This window comes from Penaeus chinensis, chromosome 4, assembly GCF_019202785.1.
Source record: "Penaeus chinensis breed Huanghai No. 1 chromosome 4, ASM1920278v2, whole genome shotgun sequence".
Classification (NCBI taxonomy): Eukaryota; Metazoa; Arthropoda; class Malacostraca; order Decapoda; family Penaeidae; genus Penaeus; species Penaeus chinensis.
Genome location: NC_061822.1, coordinates 27,788,829 through 27,809,684, shown reverse-complemented (window position 1 = coordinate 27,809,684; position 20,856 = coordinate 27,788,829). Strand labels below are relative to the sequence as shown.

The 20,856-nt window shown below is 34.6% G+C and overlaps 1 protein-coding gene across 3 annotated transcripts in view; it reads left to right on the top strand.

The window, feature by feature from the left end:
• LOC125024991 (MAGUK p55 subfamily member 7-like) overlaps nt 1-8,692 on the top strand; it is a 24,866-nt gene extending 16,174 nt beyond the window's left edge. For 2 of the 3 annotated variants that reach the window (XM_047612814.1, XM_047612811.1), the window contains exons 7-12: nt 433-629; nt 1,702-1,817; nt 1,977-2,231; nt 3,848-4,050; nt 4,454-4,594; nt 5,542-8,692. In XM_047612814.1, the coding sequence (XP_047468770.1) occupies nt 433-629; nt 1,702-1,817; nt 1,977-2,231; nt 3,848-4,050; nt 4,454-4,594; nt 5,542-5,718 (1,089 nt within the window). In that variant the 3' untranslated portion in view covers nt 5,719-8,692. The remainder of the gene's footprint in view (nt 1-432; nt 630-1,701; nt 1,818-1,976; nt 2,232-3,847; nt 4,051-4,453; nt 4,595-5,541) is intronic. The other variant, XM_047612813.1, reaches the window with a different exon arrangement.
• Nucleotides 8,693-20,856: the final 12,164 nt, after the last annotated feature.

The following is a 20,856-nucleotide window of genomic DNA, read 5'->3' as shown; positions in this document are numbered from 1 at the left end:
AAAAAACTTTATCACTGAATTGTAAGTGTTCCAAGTGAGATAAAGGAACACAAATTTAGTCTTTTCTATATATATCAATCATTATTAATTGAAAGCAACAATCATCAATAACTCTCACTCTGGTGTTTATATACTCTCAAGCTATTTTGATTTAGAAGTGTTTACATTCTTTTAGCATAACCTTAAAGCATCACCTATATGTTATCCTGCTATAAAAAGGAGAAGAAATGAAAGCCAAAGATTAATTGATTCATAAACTGTTAATGAAATAAGGAAGTATAAATGATAATGCAATAGGTCAATATATTTGCAAACAGGTATAAGTTTATATATGTAAAAGAATGTAACAAGGAAAATATAAACTACATTCCAAAACTTTAATTTACATTGATTAGTAATTTTATATTTATGCTTATATTTTCCACCTTGCAGATGCAAGCACAGGGGACTATCACCTTCAAGTTGCTCCCAGCAGGCAGTGCAGCCTACCTGCGGGAGAGTAAAGTGCGTGTCCGCGCTCACTTCAACTATGATCCCAAGGATGACAAGCACATACCGTGCAAGGAGGCTGGGTTGCCCTTCAAAAAATCGGACATCCTTCACATAGTTACACAAGAGGATCCTTACTGGTAAGTAGAAACGGCATGGAAAGTGCAATATTTCTGTGCAGAACAGAGTTTCATGGCTATTTAATGTTTATTATGTGTTACCATTCTATATGAAACAAAGTAGAAAGCAGTTCTTCACAAAACTGCTGGTATAGGAGATGAACTGGCTTTTTAATTATACACTATTTTCCCTATTATTAAATGGATTATTGATAAACATTGCCCTAACTAAGCTATTACTAATATAGGAATGCATATTTCTGTGTTTCCTTGATGCTTTGCATTGGCTGCCTTTCATTTGATATAATAAAATCACAATGAGATTTTTGTTATGCAGTTGATACAAGGTAAAATAAAACACTGCTGAATGATTTTTTGTTCTCCCAGTTTGATAATTAGTTTTGGTACACTTTTCATTTGTGTGTAGTGGTTCCAAATACTGATTATAGGCTATCTTCTGATGTAGAAGTATATTATAATACTTCTGCTAGCCAAGAACATTGTAATTTCTCATATGATATCTAAGACATTACCATTATTTTGTTGTTAGTTTCACCAAGTGATTTTTGACATGTATGGGGTTTTTAAGTAATTTTTCTAACAAAATTGCATGTAATTACCAACAATGGGATTTATGCCATAGAGGCACTTTAGGACAGGTATCATTACAAGATTTTTGTACAGTTTCTGATTTGTAATGTTCTTCTCAGGCCCTGTCTATTCACTGTAGAAACGGAGAACAATGGAAGTATCTGTATACCAGTCATACACTTTTTATGAAAGAGTTCTGGCTGTGAATGCAGACCAGTGGGGGGAAAAACACAAAAATAAAGATTTCTGTATTGTTGAAATAAGAACATTTGTAGCATATTGCTATTATATTATGAACTGGCGAGGTAAATCTTTATACTGTAGATAACTGTGTCAGATATCCAATGCATTTTACAATTTATTTTCAGCAAGCAATAAATGTTGATATATAAAATGTAAAATGTATTGTCTGACTGATAAAGAAAATTGCTAGATGTGTATATATACATGATATTTATTTAGTTGGAGAAACACCTGGATATCTACGATTTGTTTGTTCAAGGTGGCAAGCTCGCCGTGAGGGAGATCGCAATATGCGTGCTGGGCTGATCCCCTCGAGACAGTTGCAAGAGAGACGCATCTTAGCCCACCGCCAAGAACAGGCAGCCAATGGTCAAAGTTAGTTTACCTTTCAGCTGTAACTGATTTTATAAGTCTGTTTATAAATAAAATCTATTTGAGTTGATGGATTAATGCATAGGCCTTATCATTTTGTGTGAATTGCCATAACTTTTTAATGGATGAACAGATCTTTTCTTTGGACTCATAAGATCTTAGTTTCAGGATGCATCCTTCCCAAGTCACCAAGTTGCAGACCTTCACCAAAAATAAAGAAGATCATCTACGACGCCTCGGAGAGTGAGGACTTTGATCGGGAAGAAGTTGCCACGTACGAAGAAGTTGCCCGCCTTTATCCCCGACCAGGACTCCCTCGGCCAGTAGTTCTCATTGGTCCCCCTGGAGTGGGACGGAATGAGTTGAAGAGAAGACTTTTGGCACTGGACCCTGACAAGTTCCGAACCCCAGTCCCAAGTGAGTGGATGTTCACAATGGCCTCTTAAAGCTGTGGGCACATTGTTAACTAATATTTACAAGCAGTACAGATACCAAGAACACAGAATCATAGCATAACTACATTGCCCCTGTGCTAACTGGGCACACTAGCTGCATTACTAAAGCCAAGGAATGGTACCTTTGCTAGAACAGGACCATGTTAAGATATAGAAAATTAACCATATTTCCACATCAGATGCTTAAATGACATTTGTTGCTATTTAGATGATCTGTGCAAGGGAAATGTAATTATTGCTGGCTACTTGTACTATCCACTTTAGTTTTGTTTTGGGAATTTTGTTTACACATAGATAATTCCACAAGTGCTATGAATAGTACTATGTGACCTCACCTGATTTCCCCTTTCCTTGAGTTTTTGTGAAAAGTGTTTTTTCTGATGCATTCAGTATCGACAACGTTAATCCCTCAATGACGGTATCAGAAATCTCTTGGTGTCACCAACTCCAGAGGCTTCCAGTATCTGTCCTGCCATCTGGCCCAGGAGTCCACTACATGTAGCGGACTTTCCACTCGGTACATTAGTGCATTGCGATGCCTATAGCTGTCGGATTGTTATGACGATTATAGGTGTGGCCCAGCAAATATGGGTTAATGTTATTATTGGCATTATGATTATTAAAATGTTAAGTGCTAATAGCAGTGAATAATTTAAAAGAATCTCCAATTATCAAGAAGAAAGTTAAACAAGTGAGGTAGGTAGGTAATTGACTTGTGGAATCTTCTGTGTGTAAAGAAAATAAATAAACTGACATTCTAGGATCAATGGGATAAAAAGAGTGCCGGCAGTCATTGCTGCAGCAAAGGCTGACAGCCCCTCACCACTTACATACTAGCAAGATAGAGCTGGTAGACTGCTCCCATAAACTATTTCTCTCTGATCATTTGCAGAACTTTAGGTGTGGCAACTGTTGATTTCCATTGTTTTAGAAAAGGTGGAATCTGGAGAAGCTAAAATTGCAGGATTTGAGTTGTGTTAACCACAGTTTACAAGTTCTCACAGCAATGGCAAATATTTGGTGCTAGCATGACCAAAACTTTACAATAAGCTCTATGTTTTCCATTATTCAGGAACTGAGAGTATTCCTGTAGTTTATCTTAAAGCCAGGGCCTTTCATGAGAGATTATTTTCTCTGCATCCAAACATTTGCTATTTGTACTACAATTATCTTTTAAGATCACTTCATGGATCTCTATGGTAACGTTTCCTATCTTGCTGATGCATTTCTCTCTCTCTCTCTCTCTCTCTCTCTCTCTCTCTCTCTCTCTCTCTCTCTCTCTCTCTCTCTCTCTCTCTCTCTCTCTCTCTCTCTCTCTCTCTCTCTCTCTCTCTCTCTCTCTCTCTCTCTCTCTCTCTCTCTCTCTCTCTCTCTCTCTCTCTCTCTCTCTCTCTCTCTCTCTCTCTCTCTCTCTCTCTCTCTCTCTCTCTCTCTCTCTCTCTCTCTCTCTCTCTCTCTCTCTCTCTCTCTCTCTCTCTCTCTCTCTCTCTCTCTCTCATTGTAATTATTATATTATTAGGGATTATAAGATACTGTAATTTTATGTCAGTAGATGAAAATGTTATTCCTTGCTTTCAGTGACCTCGCGGCCACCTCGACCTGGTGAGGTAAACAATCGTGATTACCAGTTCGTGTCACGGGATGAGCTGGAGGAAGAGGCAGCCAACGGAACACTGGTAGAGCACGGGGAATTCAAGGGACACTTGTATGGCACCTCTTCGATCACCCTCAAGTCGATGATCAATGCCGGATATGTAGTTATAGTCACACCTCATTACCAGGTATGTGGTTGCTATGCTCTCTCAAGGAAGCTAAAGCATTTCAGATATTGTTTTCATGTACCTATCTTTTTAGATTGTCTGTAGATATTTTCATATATTTAATATGTGAATAATGGTTATTAGGTGTAATGTGGGTGTAAATCTCACTTTGTTCTTTAAATGTTTTGGGCTTTCTCACCAAAAATATGCCTAATAGGTGATTAGCAAATTAAATGTGAAACGAGCAGTTTGATAAGGATTTTTTCCAGCTCTGCATAAGATCTTTCATGAAGCCAGTAACCTTTTTTTTTTAATAAATTCGTTAATAATCTTTTAATTGAATTTTCATGAATTCATTAAGTATCCTTTAATACATTATTGTTTTCCCATGTCTTTGGTCTGAAATAGTGCAATGTCTTTACAGGCCCTCAAGTACCTGAGAACTGCAGAGTTCAAACCCTACGTGATATATGTGAAGCCCCCAACCCTGGCCGTGCTCAAGGAGACCAGGGAGGCAGCACATGCAAGGTCAACCTTTGATGAAAATAACTCCAGAGGATTTACTGTAAGTCCTCAGTGTACAGTCCATTTCTTTTAATGCAATTGCAAGAGAGATGTATCAGTGCATATTTTTCCCCAGACTATATATATATATATATATATATATATATATATATATATATATATATATATATATATATATATATATATATATATATGTCGTAAGTCTAAAATAAATTTCATTTGTAATTTTCTTCAAAATTGTATTAAAGAAAATAGCATAGTTAAGATGTCAAGTCATGAATTTTGTGATTATTTACATTAATGCTTAAAGTATTGTATGGTAAATAATATTTTAAACCATTGCTGCCAAATACATCTACTGTTGACTGTAGCTTTCTTTTGCTAATTTTGTTTGCACATATATGAGTCTGTGCCTGCTCAGCCACCAAGGAGCCAGTTAGGACACCTGCATAACTTCACCTGTTTTTCCTGTTCCTTGTCTTTTCAGGACTTATTTTACTCTAATAGTACTAATATCAATGTTACTATATCAATATTACTATTACTATTACTACTACTATTACTACTACTATTACTACTACTATTACTACTACTATTACTACTACTATTACTACTACTATTACTACTACTATTACTACTACTATTACTACTACTATTATTACTAATACTACTACTACTATACTACTACTACTACTACTACTACTACTACTACTACTACTACTACTACTACTACTACTACTATTACTGTTATTATTGTATTGATATTAACATTACTAATAGCATTGAAAAAAAAAAAAAGAATCTCTCAAGAAATCAAGGAAAAAGGCAAACAGGGGAGAACTACTTATTGACTCCTTTGTGGAACCACCTATAAGTAATCATTGCTAAGCAGACACTGTAGACATGACATGTACGCTTGCTATTCCGGCACCACTGGGTTAATATTGCTGTGTTAATTAAAAGAGGATTTTTTTTTGGCATTTTCAGGAGGATGAGTTCAAAGACATGCTGAAAGCGGATGCAAGAATCGAGTTCCACTACTCGCACTGGTTTGACGAGGTTATTGTCAACGACGACTTGTCCTCAGCATTCGAGCTCTTGGTGGCTGCTGTAAATAGGGTGGAGACTGAACCACTGTGGGTGCCTGCATCCTGGGTGCAATAATTCTAGTGCAATCATTGTTTTTCTTTTTATTTTTTGTCATGATTTCCATTTCCCCCCCCCCCCCCTCCTTCTTTTATTAAAGTAGTGCAGCAATAAGTCATATTCTTCATGCATTACGCTTTAGAACAGTGGTTTCTTGAAGTGTTAATATCCATGTGAAGTGCTGGACATGACAGTGCCAACACACCTGCCTTTAGTTTTGTTTTGTGCCTTTTTTCAGAAAAAAAAAAGTTTTAGGACCATGAAAAAGTAATAATTGTTGTTATTAGGAGGATTTAGACTGTATCCAAGGATAGGCAAGATAAAAGTTAGTGTATATTTACTGGAAAATTCCTTTGAGGTTTCAAAAGCTGCTCTTACAAGGCTCGATATACCTTTATGGTGTTATGCAAGATTTTGTGTTATTCCCACAAGGTTACTAGCCTTTCTTGTAATACATAGCAGGTGAACAATCACATGGCATTTTGGTGCAGGTAACCACACTTCTTGTGTGCTATTACTACCAGTGGAGGAGGCAGCTAGTCATTGTTTAAAATGAAACCACTGGGTGTTAACCTGTAGTGTTAATCCCTGCATTTCAGCCAAAAGAAAATGGTAGACATCACTTCTTAGGTAGAGTTGAGTATTTCTACCATCATACTGCAAAAATCTAGTGTGACTATCTTGGTGTAACTTGTTAAACTGTCATCACAAACTTTACCAAAGCAAGATTGTAAAAATGTTTGGCTTTGTGAACTGTTTAATCTCCCACTTTCTCCTATAAATCTTCAAGGATCTGTTTCAGTGGACTTCCTAAATATCTCTTGTGCCTCATACCTACTTACTAACTAATATTGACTTATATAGAGGTGTGCATGCAACCTTATAAGTAAGTAAACAACTTTTTCAGTTCAAAGCATGTCGAACTGTGCCCAGTATGGCTGCAGCTACTTTCATTATTTATTGTCATAATTTGTTTCATCATTATTTATTGAGAATGTCCTTAGATACCTCGATTCTTGTGAAACATTTTCTCACACTGCTCCATGCAAAACACTTACTATGTCTCATGTACAAATGAGGAGAAAAGAGAAGTGTGTGAACAAGAACTGTGTGAATGATGGTGTAGCACAAGAGACATCACGTGGTGCGAGCACTCTTGTGTAGAAGTAATACAAATGCCCCATGTTGTGCATAGCAGAGCCCAGCCTCAGTGGAGTACCAGATATAATGATGGTTATTTGGTACAGAGTTTTTATAATAGTTACAAACACCTTTTATATAGTTACTGTTGTATGTTTCTATACTGCCATAAATATAGGTGAGAATAGGTTTAACAACAGCTTGAGCAGTTGATGTTGGATGAGAGTAGATGCAAAACTTGTCAGCAATACACATTCCTAGTTCAGTGATCTAGTCTTGAATGGAGGGCCGTTGAGTCTTCGTTTGATGTCATAACCAAAGCCGTAATGGGTTAGGGAATATATTCACCACATCTAGTGAAGGAAAGAAAAAATAATGGGCATGTAAATGTGCAATTGCTTTAATGGTTGTGGTATTTCTCTTTGTTTCAATGCTGATTATGGCCTTTTTAAAGAGTTTAGTATTAACAAATTCTTTGACAGTAACATTCAGATAGGTATGTAGAAAACTGAATTTTAGCATGAATATCATAAATAGTCAGTGTATCAAAATAAGAGGATATTAGAGTGAATGATCAGGAAGATAGGCCTACACAAATTAAGACCATTTAGCAGCATGGATTCACTACCAGTTAAAAAGAGTTCATGCATGACCACACTCGGAAAATGTTCTAGTTGTAAGGGCACTTAAGTGACTTCATGGTTGTATTTTTTCTTTCTGAGTTGTAGGGACTGAAATTTTGCCAGATGTTTTGTCCTGACAAGTTCTTCCACCTTTTTTTTTTAAGAAAATCCATGTCACTGCTCTGCATGTTTACACTTTAATGGCATGGGGTTTGTACTTTCATTAGCAGTGCAGTTATTTTTTCTTATAATTTATTGCAAAAGACATAAGTTAAAAGTATACAATTACCTTTTGTAAGTAGTAGAAATGTACTTAGGTATTGTGACCATTCTTCTTTTTATTGATTGATTTCTTGTCTCCATTCATTTATCCATGTTGAGTCAGTATGAGATAGGAGAAGTCTTCGGTTTGGTCCCAAATGTAAAGTGAGTGGCCTAAAACGTAGACTTTATTAAGTGATTAAAACTAAAGACTTGATTCCACGAAATAAATTAATTGAATTAAGTTACTGAGTACCTGTGCTAAATAAAACCGTAGGAGCTTATGTGCAATCATTGCATAGATATGTACATTTAAGATGGTATATATATCTTCTTTTTTTATTGGCTTGCAGTTGGTATGAATACTTGTACACTCAAAAAATCTCCCACAGCATCCATAGGTCTTTGAATTATATATTATCCATGTTTATAAGCAGTCATTAGTATATTGAATGAAAATCAACCAGTAGATGTAGTTTCTTATATACACATTTTTCTTTTGGGAATGTCATATAAGATTTTAGAAGAGTAGTTAAGAACTGTCATCTGTATGATGCTAGTTAACAAATAGCCTTTATTGCTGCTTTTTTTTGTCTTTTTTGTCTTTTTTATTATAATTTTCAGTTTGAATGAATGAATGTACAGAGAAGGGGTAAAGTACTTGCGGTGTGTGGAATATTACATGTGCATTATATATTATCCACAAAAGCATGAAAACCTTTTTTAATGATATATGATAATGGCCTTGTATGATTTAAGAAAATGTGACCATTAGATTTAATGGAAGCCAAAACAAGAAAGTTACTAGTCACACAGTAGTAATGTGATTTGGTAGTGCACAGAGATTATAAAAACCTATGTTTGACATAGATGGATGTGTGATCATGATAATTGCCTGATTTTGTAGGTAACAAAATTTTCTAAGTATTAATGATTGATTCAAGAATATTATGAGCATTATACACATACTTATTGTGTTTTCATTTTCTAAACCTTTCATTGGTACAACATAATTATTAGGAAGAGAGAAAGAGAAGAAATGTCTGTGTGTGTGTATGTGTGTGCATGCATGCATGTGCATTCATGTATGTGTTGTTGTAATTATATAGGGGATTGGGACACTCATAAATATGTTTGCACCTCTGTGTTTTTGTGTATCTAAATAGCTGGGGAGGAGGTATTCTCTTGTGTGTCTTTGTGCATATTTATGCTTGAGTGACAGTGTGTGTATTTGGATATTTTTCTTTTCTTTTATATGTTTAGAGAATTATTTTACCTTAATATATTTTTTTTAGAAAATACTGTGGGAACTCTGATTGGTTTATATTAAGATTTTCATCTGTACTTGGCAGATCTCAGCCATTAAATAGATCGGAAAGTGTGCTGAAGATTATTACTGTAACATGTCGAGTAAATATATTTGGAAGGAAGTGTTTGCATATGCTATATTTCTCATTAATAAGGTTATTGGTGTACAAGTTAGCAAATGACTACCTGGTGACCCTAACACTGAAGACAAGAATATCAAATTGGAGATGCAGCAACGACTCCTAGTAATACTGATGACCACTAGCCGTTCTTTAATTTGTGTTGCACTGGTACTTAATTTCCTCTTTGCACAAGTGTCTCTGATTCTCAAGATATCCACTGAATCAGATCTGTCTTATATCATGGGTGAATGCTGAATGTATATGTCTGGGTCTTTTGTGTTGGTAGTTCGTATTGTATTTAACTGTATGCATCCAACGGTTTTCTCTAGAAACACATTCTGTCAGGGAGATCCAAAGCTTGGTATGTACATATGCAGTAGAATGTCATTATTAACTGCCAAAAATGGATAGATCTTGTACGGAACTCATTTTTATTTTACTTTCGAGTTGTATATTTCACCGTGGCTAATGAATGACTTGCGAGAGGAAATTTGAAGTCATTTATTTGGTTGATTTGGGAGCTAGTCAAGAGTAGTGTGGTAATACAAATTTTAGAACGTTAGTTGAGATTACAGTGGAGGTGTAGTATGTTTTTGGAGATTATGCTTTGGGGTTTTGCTGGGTTAAAGAATAGCATAATTGCGTAGGGGGTGGGGATGGGGAGGCTGGGGGTGGGTCGGGGGGGCGGGCATGTGGGGAGGGGGTCTCTGTAGGCTAGGGTAGGGGGTGGAGTGTGTTGGTATGTGATGGGGGGGGGGGTGGGTGGGTGGGGAGGGGGTAGGATGCGGAGTGTGTGTGTGTGTGTGTAGTGTGTGTGTGTGTGTGTGTGTGTGTGTGTGAGTGTGGAGTGCGGTGTGAGGAGTGTGTGTGGGTTTGGAGTGTGTGTGTGTGTTGGAGTGTGAGTGGGTGTGTGTGGTGTGTGTGTGAGGGAGTGTGTGTGTGGTGTGTGTGGTGGGTGTGTGTGTTTTGGAGTGTGTGTGTGTGTTGGCGCTGTGTGTGTGTGTGGAGTTGTGGTGTGGGGTGTGTGTGTGTGTGTGTGTGGAGTGTGTGTGTGTTTGAGTGTTGTGTGTGTGTGTGTCGTGTGTGTGTTTGTGTGTGGAGTGTGTGCCGTGTGTGGTGTGTGAGGGTGTTGTGTGTTGGAGTGTTGTGTGTGTGGATTGGTGTGTGTGTGTGGTAGTGTGTGCTAGTGTGGAGATGTGTGTGTGGAGAAAAACACTGTGTGTGTGTGGAGTCTTAGTGTGTGTTATATATATTCAATATATATATTCTATATATATATATTCTCCCATTGTTTATATATATATATTCTATATATATATTATATTATATTCTATATATATATGCTATATATATTATTTCTATATTATTTATTTAGATATTTCTATATTTATATTCATATATATATATATATTTAATAATTTATATATTCTATATATTTATTCTATATATATTTTTTATATATTATATATATATATTTTTATATATAGAAATATTATATATATTCTATATATATTTATAATTTATATATATATATATATTTATATATTCTATATATATTTTTATTCTATTATATATATAAAAATATATATATAATATTCTATATATTATATATATATATAATTTTTATATATTATTCTATATATTATATTTCTATATATATATATATTTTATATATATATATTTATATTATATATTTTATATTATAAATTTTTATATATATATATTTATATTTATATATATTTATATATATATATTTTTTATATATATAAATATTTTTTAATTTATATTTATTTATTTATATAAATTTTTTTTATATATTTTATTTTATATATATATTATATTTTCTATATATATTTTTATTTTATATATTTATATATATATACAAAAAAAAAAAAAAATAAAAAAATTTTTTTAAAAAAAAGAAATAGGAAAAAAATTTTTTTTATATTTTTAAAATAAAAATATTTATATATATAAAATTTTTTTTTTAAAAATAATATTTATAATATGTATAAAATATATATATTTTTATTATTATTTTATGGGATGTAGTATGAAAGTATGAAAGTAAGGAAAGTATGTATGTATTTTATGTATGTATGTGTTTATATTTCAAATGTATTGTATATATATTTGTATGTAAAATGTATGTAAAATATGTTTTTTTATATTTTGTTTGTATGAATATATTTATATGTAAGTATGTTTTGGGGAATAAAATATTTCTGGGATGTAAAGTATTTTTTAAAATTTTTAAAATATATTTTTTATTTTATAACATAATGTTTTGTATGTATGTATTTTTATGTATGTATGTATGTATATATTTTTTTTTGTATTTATGTTTTTTGTTTAAAGTTTGTATATATTACAAACATATATGTAGGGATGTATATTTATGTAGGGATATTTTATACATAAGTATGTATGTAAGTATTTTTAAAAATGTATGTTTGTTTATGTATTGTATGGTTTTATATACATATATGTATGCATGTATGTATATATATATACACATATGTATGTATGTATGTATATGTATCTGTATCTGTATGTATGTATGTATATGTTTCTGTATGTATATATATATATATATAAATATATATATATATATATATATATATATTATGTATCTGTATGTGTGTGTGTATATATATGTATGTGTATATATAAATGTATATGTATATATATGTATATGTATATATATATGTATATGTATTTATATACTTATATGTATGTATGTATGTATGCATGTATGTATGTATGCACATGTGTGTTTTTGTGTATGTGCACATTTTAGATGCAATCTGTTATTATTTTTAGTAATGTTGAAAAAGGACCAAAAATATTACCATGATTCCACAACCAGGCTCAAAACAGGCTGGACTGGCCATGTATTCTTTTCATTAAGTTGTCATTTGCGAATGTGCATCTCGGCCTCTCGTCGTCGTAGGCGTTCCTGCAACTCCGGGAAGAGCAGTTGTTGATAGTGCTAATGTTTATGATTTGGAAAGTCTGTACATTTCTCCTCTGCAGTCAATGCCTGTCGGTGTTTGGTACTTGAACTTACCATCCTGATGATTTAAAACGACCAAATGCCTGATTAGAATTAGCAATAGATTCTCCATATTTCTTCATCAGCGCATCCAGAGTTTTCCACCATTTTATTTTGTGAAGGAATCAAATAAGGACAATGATAGATGCCTATGCATTAGTATGTTATTTGTTTATAATCTGTTAATTAATTTATTTATTTATCTATTTTTTTTATGTCATTTGCAATGCATTTTGGAACCAGAAATTACAAGAGAGTTGTACATGTACATATTCCCACCGTGTCGTAGGAGAAGGAGTACCATAATCATCTTGTATTTCATTAAGAAAGTTACTCGAATGATTACCAGGTATGTTTGGTTGATTTTCCTTTTCTTTATTTATATATTTATTTTTTGTTTATTTTATTTATTTGATTTTTTTTTTTTTTCTTTCTTTTTTTTTTTTTTTGCTTTATTGTAATGAAATAAGTATACTATTGTATGTGTCTGTTATTTTTGTTGTAATATCCAAGGAAATGTCTATTTTCTCTTTTTCCCTTTCTCCCTTATTTCGTAGAAAAAGTTTTAATGACTTGATGTAACTTTACTATTTTTATCTTATAAGTACAAAGAAAGATCTTGCAAGCAAATAAATGATATGTGTTTTTTTTTCTGTTTTAAATTTTAGGTTATGATATGTTTAAGGATATATTTAATTTGACATGAGAGTTTTCTATACAAATGCTCATGCACACCTACACATCTGCATTTGTGGACACACACACACACACACACACACACACACACACACACACACACACACACACACACACACACACACACACACTCACACTCACACTCACACTCACACTCACACTCACACTCACACTCACACTCACACTCACACTCACACTCACACACACACACACACACACACACACACACACACACACACACACACACACACACACACACACACACACGAAGGGAAAAAAAATTATTAGTGAAAGTCATTTTTCTGCAAATAATACTGACTGCCATTCCAGTTTGATTTAAACTAACCTATAATCATTTGACACTTTTGGTTAAGATATTTTATGTGAAAGTATATTTATATTAATCAAAGAAACTTTCAGATCTAATCCTTATTTAATTGGATGCTCTTTACATGTACTGTGAGCTTTTGTATTTTGCATTTTTATTATTTTTATTGTTAATATTATTAGTTTTATAATTGTTGTTATTATTACTATCATTAATATAATAATTATTATGATTTCAATTTCTATTTTTATTATTACTATTTTCATGGTTACCCACCCCATAGGTAATGGAGATTGTGCTCAATGAGACAAAAGCTTTCACACATTTTTTTTATGCAAGGCATCAGCTCATGAAAACCAAAATCTGAAGCCATGTTGCCATAGAAGCTTTCGGCTCTTGTGAAATGGCAACCCATTTTCAAGTCAAATGGGTTCCTAGAGACATTTGTAATCAAACATGGTCTATTGGTTACGTATGCTTTTTTCTCGGGTACTAAAGTATGAGATATTTGATCACATGACGAGTGCAGATGTGAACAGTAAACACAGTTATTGGGATTAAGATTTTGTTCTGCGTTTTTTACTACGACTTTGATTTTTTCCTTTGTTCTTGGACGTAAATCATAAATACTACAATGAATGGTTACTGTATGTCATTTGGACTTGACATGACTATTCTTTCTCATATAATAGTGTTGCTGTTGTTGATCTATGCAAAGTAACAGTTGTTTTCTGAAAATATGCATGTATTTGTATATTAAATACTTTCTTGTGGCTTTTGTGTGCACATTTCAATTCATGTCTGTGAGATTTGATTCATATTGTGAACCCCAAGAAAACTGATGTTGTTTTCTTATATTCCGAGTGGCCACCTTTTAGGCTTTGTCTTGGCTGAGCTGGAAGATAGGTTTAAAAAATGTCACCTATAATACAGTGAAAGAGACAAAGATACCAGTGTTTTCACATAAGAATCCTAGGTTTTAAACTTGTTTGCAACTTGTACCTAATCTTGACTGGGCCAAGTTGAAGACTGTACATCGAGCCTTTGTCACAGTAAGGACTGTTGTGGCAAGTAGAGTAGTCCCTTCCCAGTATAATGCATTTTTGATGTTGTTTCCTTTGCTGTTGGAACTTGAAAGCTTTAAAATCTTCCATGTATACAGTAGGAGATGATGTGAACATCACAAACTATAGCTCACTTACCAAGAGTTTTAACTAGCCTTAGGTCACAGCAGATCCAAGGCATTGAATATCTTTGTAGAAACCATTCCAGATCATAGATTTAAAAGAAAAGGTAAATGAGGAGAGTGTGCCTGCAGATTGAGTCCCTTTTGGAAGAATTTATTTATTTCATAGTTATAGGAGAAAATAATTGATATTTATCTTATAGAAGAAGTGTACTGCAATCTTTTGTTGCACATGATATGTGATAGGTAATAGATGCTCATGTAGAGGGCACAAGGTCAGACAATGATTGCAATATACAGAGGTGGTGTAATTTGATGTTATGATATATTGTTGGCTTATTACCTTTTATTAAAGGGTGCAATATGTTTGCAAAAATAAAAGACTTTGGTTTCAAGTGGAGTCGTGTCTCGACAGAAAGCTGCTAAGTGCCAGTATACGAGGAGAGGCCCAACTCCTTCTTTCCTCACTCTTACGCTGTCTTTGTTTGTCACGTAAAGGGCAGTTTCTGTAATGGTTTTCCCTTTTCTCCTATTTTCCCTTAAATATGAAGTATGGTTAATCTTGCTCTTTGTGGTTAGATGGTTGAGTAGCGTACTTGGCCCACAGGATGGGATAATGTTAGATAGAGTAGAGGAAAAAAAGTAGAATAGATATTGGAGGGAGTGATTCTGGCTAAAGCAAAATTCTAGATGGTCAGTAGTTTTTAAAAACTTGCATTATAATTTGCCTTGCATTTTATCATTGAAGATATTTGTATTCGTGAAAGTAATCATATCAGCAGCACCTGTTGTATAGGGCTAAATGTTCAGAAGTATTATTACCTAATGCTTTCATGTGATAGTTCACTCATACCTACTGTTTATTTTTATTGTTTTGAACTTGATAACTGGTAACCCTGAAATAAAGGTTAGATGATGATTGAGATGTTATTTATCCCTGTTTTAGGAATCGTTTCCTTTTGAGTGAGTTAATGGATGTCTTGACTTTTTGGTTTGAGTATTTGAGTATTTTTCATATGAATGGAATTAATTAATGTTTAGTTTCAACTTTTCCCTGACAAAATTATTCAAGAAATGTATGTAGCTTCATCATTCCTCACAAAATCAGTAAATGGATGCCTCTGTTTTCTCTTTTCCTTGCAAATTGAATGAGTAGATGTCTAGTTTCTTTTCCTTATAATGAAAGTATATAGATGCCTTTGGCTTCCTCATTCCTCACAAAATGAGTTAATGGATGTCCCTCATAAATGGAGAAATGAATGTCTTTAGCTTCTATTTTCCTTATCTGCAATATATTCACTTATAGATGTAATAGTTTTTTCTCTTTAAAAATTGCATTTAGAAATACTTTGGTATTGCCTGTGTACACATCAAGCATTTGTGTGTGTGTGTGTGTGTGTGTGTCTGTGTCTGTGTCTGTGTCTGTGTCTGTGTCTGTGTGTCTGTGTGTCTGTGTCTGTGTCTGTGTCTGTGTCTGTGTCTGTGTCTGTGTCTGTGTGTGTGTCTGTGTGTGTGTGTGTGTGTGTGTGTGTGTGTGTGTGTGTGTGTGTGTGTGTGTGTGTGTGTGTGTGTGTGTGTGTGTGTGTGTGTTTGGTGGTGGGCATATGAATAGGCGGGCAGGTTTTAATCCTTCTCCTACCATTGCAAGACTTCCATGGCAACATTTTCTTTTCAGTCTAATGGCCATATTTAACTTGCTGTCTTGCATGGATCTTCTCTGCTCATGAAGTTCATGAACATGATAACGGACGGTAGCTCTGTCCTCTACACTATACAACTCCATTTTATTTTTTAAACAAAACAAACAGTGTTGGAAAGAAGAGTCCCTGTATCCTGACTTTCTGGCTTCTTCATGTTCTCTATATCCTAGCACACAACTTTTCATGCTGTCTGTACTCCAAACATTTGCATTTCTCCTCTAATTCTTTTAAGAACATCACATGGCTTCTCTGGTAATATTTCCTGCCTTAATTTTTGTTTCCCTCTCTCTCTCTCTCTCTCTCTCTCTTTCCAGTTACCTGCATTTGTTTTCATTTCATTTGTACTAAGAGCTTGTGCAAGGGTACTCTGTGCCCTAGGCAAGTCTTAGAATCAGAATACTTCGGCCTGTATTGTACAAATGGCCATGAAGAAAATGTATCCCACTCCTCTTGTTTAGAAACAAAATATTCAGCAACCAGCTTACACATCCACTGAAAACCCTTCATGAACATTTTTCTTTCATTTAATATTTCTTTTTACATGCATGTTACTGCCACCATTTGAGATTCTCTGATCCACTTCTCTCTTTTCAACTCCTTTCCCAAAAGCTCCTCTTCTTACTGTTTCAAAGTTCTTGCTTACTCTACTACTATCTTCCACTAGACTAATTAACATTTACTCACTCTCCAGACAGGTATAATCTTACATAAGGTGCTTGGGAAGTCAAAAGTTGTTATTGCTGGAATAGATTATATCTGTTTCTCACTCTTCTACTTGGAGCACAGTGTTAGTTTTAGCATTATCTTGTGAGAAATAAAGCGTAAAATTAAAATGTCAGTTTGCTTTTCATGGTATTGGTTCTAACTTATACCCCCTTCGTGTCTCCCTTGAACAGCTTACAATTTCCCAAACAAAAATGGTGTCAAACTTTCCTTCCTCACCAGTTATTTGTTATCTTTTCTAATTCCTTCATATAATGGGTCTTTTTTCACTGATATTTTTGGTCCTTCCTTTTCTAATTTAACTCTGGACCATTCCTGCTTTATCTCCATCTTGACAAAATTTCTACTGAAGAAACTTGGATAGTTATCCACTTTTGTAATGCTTAGAATCTCAAAGGAACCAGACTGATAAAAGCACTTTGTTTCCAAGAAAATCACATTAGTCATAGCATTACAAACTGACAGCTGTCTTTATTGTAAGTAATATTGCTGAGCAAATCTTAACTACATACATAATCTCTGAATCAGGAATAAATGCTTACGTTGCACCTACTTTAGATCAACATTTACAGGTTACGACTAATCAATACTTCATCTGCTGATAAAGAGTTCAAGCAAAAAAAAAAAAACAAAAAAAACTTTCGAAATTAAATCTGCTTCATAGAACGTTATTCTATCTGGCCCTCTAATCTTTAAAACTGTTCATCCATATGCAGATGATTTGAAATTTTAATATTCTGTTCTCTAGAACAAACTTGCATCAGGTTACCATAACTACCTTCAGTATTACAGATGGCTATTTATTCTTATTTTAAGATATAATTTGCAACTTTGTTTTGTTCAGTGTCACTTTCACTTGACATATTTCCTAAGAATTTTTATATGTACAGAAGGGAAGATGTTCCAAGAGGTTAAGATCCCTTTTTATATAGAGACGAGCATGCTGTAAGGGGGGTTAATGGTTAATGGTTAAAAGCAACATAAATGTGCTAGACATCTAAGGTCATGTAGCACTATAGTAAATGGTAGTGAAGGGTGGTTGAGTTAGTGATTAGTTGTCAAAGCTAGGCAAAGGAATTGACGAGTAAATGGGTTAAGGTTGGGTAAGGTAATGTATAGGGGTTAGATCAAGTGAAGGATGTATATGCATTTGAGGAATGAAAACAGGTTGTCAAAGCAGAAAGTGTGAGAAGCTGTGGGAGGGATCACAAAAAATCGGTCCAATTTGGTTGGGCTAAATAGATTATTTAAGAATTTTGTAGAGATGGGGGTAGTAGAAGGACGGGGGCATGTGGAAGAGGGAGTAGTGTTGAGGGAGGTAGTGTTATGGGGAGGTGGACAATAAGGTTGTAAGGTAGTAATAAGGGAGGATGGGGTAGTTGATGAAGAAGGTTGTGGGGGTATAGTTATTGAAGTTGAGCATGTTGGGAGTAGAAATGTCTCCTGGGATGTTGATTAGGGTTGATACTGTACTAGTCGGCATTGAGGAGGGGGTATTAGTTGTAGTGTTCAGAGCCGTGGTCAAAGGAGAGCCTGGGGTCAGGGAATTGGGTGAGTTTGAATTGGTGGAGCTATTTGATGAAGAGGCAAGCCTCATTGCCTCTAATAATGGTATGGTTAATGGTTAATGGTTAATGGTTAAAAGCAAAATAAATCTGCTATCTAATAATGGTATAAAATTGTTGGCCATGATAAGCCTGGAGTATGTTGGGGAGAGAAACGGTCCACCCCTCAGGGTCCCTTGAGGGGTAAGGGCTAGACAACTAAAGCAGGGGAATACCGTGCCCATGGCTCCCTCAGGCCGTTCAGGACTGGCACAAAGTCAGCCTTTCATCCTTTCAGCACGGCTCTCACACCTTAGGAAGTGGATAGTAGAAGGGGTTGGTGAAACGTAAAAGTAGGAGAAAAAAAAAAAAAAAAAGGCCATGCAAAATTTGTTGAGTCGAGGGCTGAGTCCCAAGGTTGGGGAGTTCCCCAGCATTGGGTCCCAGTCTCAGCCTCCTAAGCCCCCCCACGACAACAACGGGCAAGGGATTGGGGGGGTGCTGTAAGGGGGGGAGAGGTAAAAGATCCAGGAAAGATAACACAAAGTTCTAACACTATCAAGGAATATAAAATAGAGAAAATAGAGACGAAATCTACGGTAGAGACTATTTCGGGAAGGACCGCAATCACAGAAGAGGTCCAACACCAGTCAAAGTGTAGATGGTATAGTCTGGGAGGTCGGGTCTTGAAAAACACATTCTGACTCCAAAAAGATTAGAACTTTTTATAATCCTCATCTCTAAAGGAAATATAGCATGGAATTTTATTACGATGTTCAAAACTAAAACTGACCGATCAGGGATATGACCCATAGTGTTATATGCTATGGACTAGTTTTACAAAATGGTATCAAGTTATGTTAACCCAATGCGGACAGGCATGATGCGTACGTACATGCTTACCCACTGCGAGTTACTTGTTTGATTGTTTTTACACGTAAATGGCTATACTTGAACTAAGTCACCAATGAGCCAGTTACGAGTACTACCTGTCTCGCCCATTTACCTTTTTCTTTGCTTTACAAAAATATTTTACGTAATCTTATTTTGCTGTTACTAATGTTTATACCATTATAGTAATTATAATGTTTATGATAAAAATAACACCATCGATATTCATAGCACTAGTAAAAAATTGTTTTTCCCTCCAATTCAAATCAGGTAAGGTCACAAGGTCTACTAATTGACTCCTTTGTGGCTAAGCACTAGCAGAGCTATCTATGTGCAGAGACATTTCACAAAAATATAGAAAATGAGCACAGCATTTTACCCATTTTTTATTCATTTTCCCCAGCAGCATTCGGGTTAAAATAAAATACTTATAACTGAAGTATAGCATTTACAATACAATTCAAATGAAAGGAGACATATTAACATTCTATAGTATTTATGAAAGCTCATAACATTAACATCCGAACTCTTTGAACTTGAAAAAAGCTCTAGATTTGATACAGAACACCTTTATATCATGCAGGCCTTGTGTGGGTTGTCTTTATTTTGTATCACAACACAAGGCTTTAAGACCTAGACCTGTGTGGTTTTCATTCTTTTACCAACACCTGATTCCCCTGTCTCTTTAAAACTTCTGACCAGTGTCCAAGTACTAACAATGCTATGGACATATATGAAAACAATATCCTTATGTTGAAATTATTTAAGGTGTTTACCAGCTACTCTTGCAGTTTTTCAATAGTTTCTTACATAAAAAGGGGGGGGGGGGGGGGGAAGACATGAGACAGGCTAAACTGGTCAACCCAAATCCGATGGGTATGTATGTATATGCCATGCCCACTGTGAGTTTACTTTATTAATTGTTTTTCCCCAGATGGCTACACTTGTGCTAAGTCATCAAATGAGCCAATTATGAGTACTGCCAGTTTACCCTTTTTCCTTGATTTTTTTCAAATATTTTGCATTATCTTATATTGCTGTTACTAATGTCTATAACATCATAGTAATTATAATGTCTACAATAAAAATAACACCATCTATATTCATAGCATTAGTGAAAAATATGTTTTCCCCACCAATTCAAGGAAAGGTGAAATCAGGTAAGGTCACATGGTCTACTAATTGACTCCTTTGTGGCTAAGCACTAGCAGAGACATTTCACAAAAAGAAAGAAAGAAAGAAACAAGAAGAAGATGACCATAGCATTTCCCTAGCAGCATTGAGTTAATTACATGTCACATGTGAGAAGTAGACACTAAACACTCCCTGGCAGAAAGTGCAAATACAACCAATTAGCTGTCCTTCAAAACATTCACATCCTCTAAATCAAAACTATATTGTCACCTGTTCTGCCTTCTTACCTTAAAGCTAGTCCTTTGCTTATCATCTCATGTAAGAAAAAGATTATTGCTCTTTAATCTTCTCTGTAAATAGTTGGAATTTTCAGTGAGTTTTTCAGTATTCTTAACCATCTCCTTGTAACCTTGAAGTGATAGGGAACTGAGTGAAATTTCAAAAC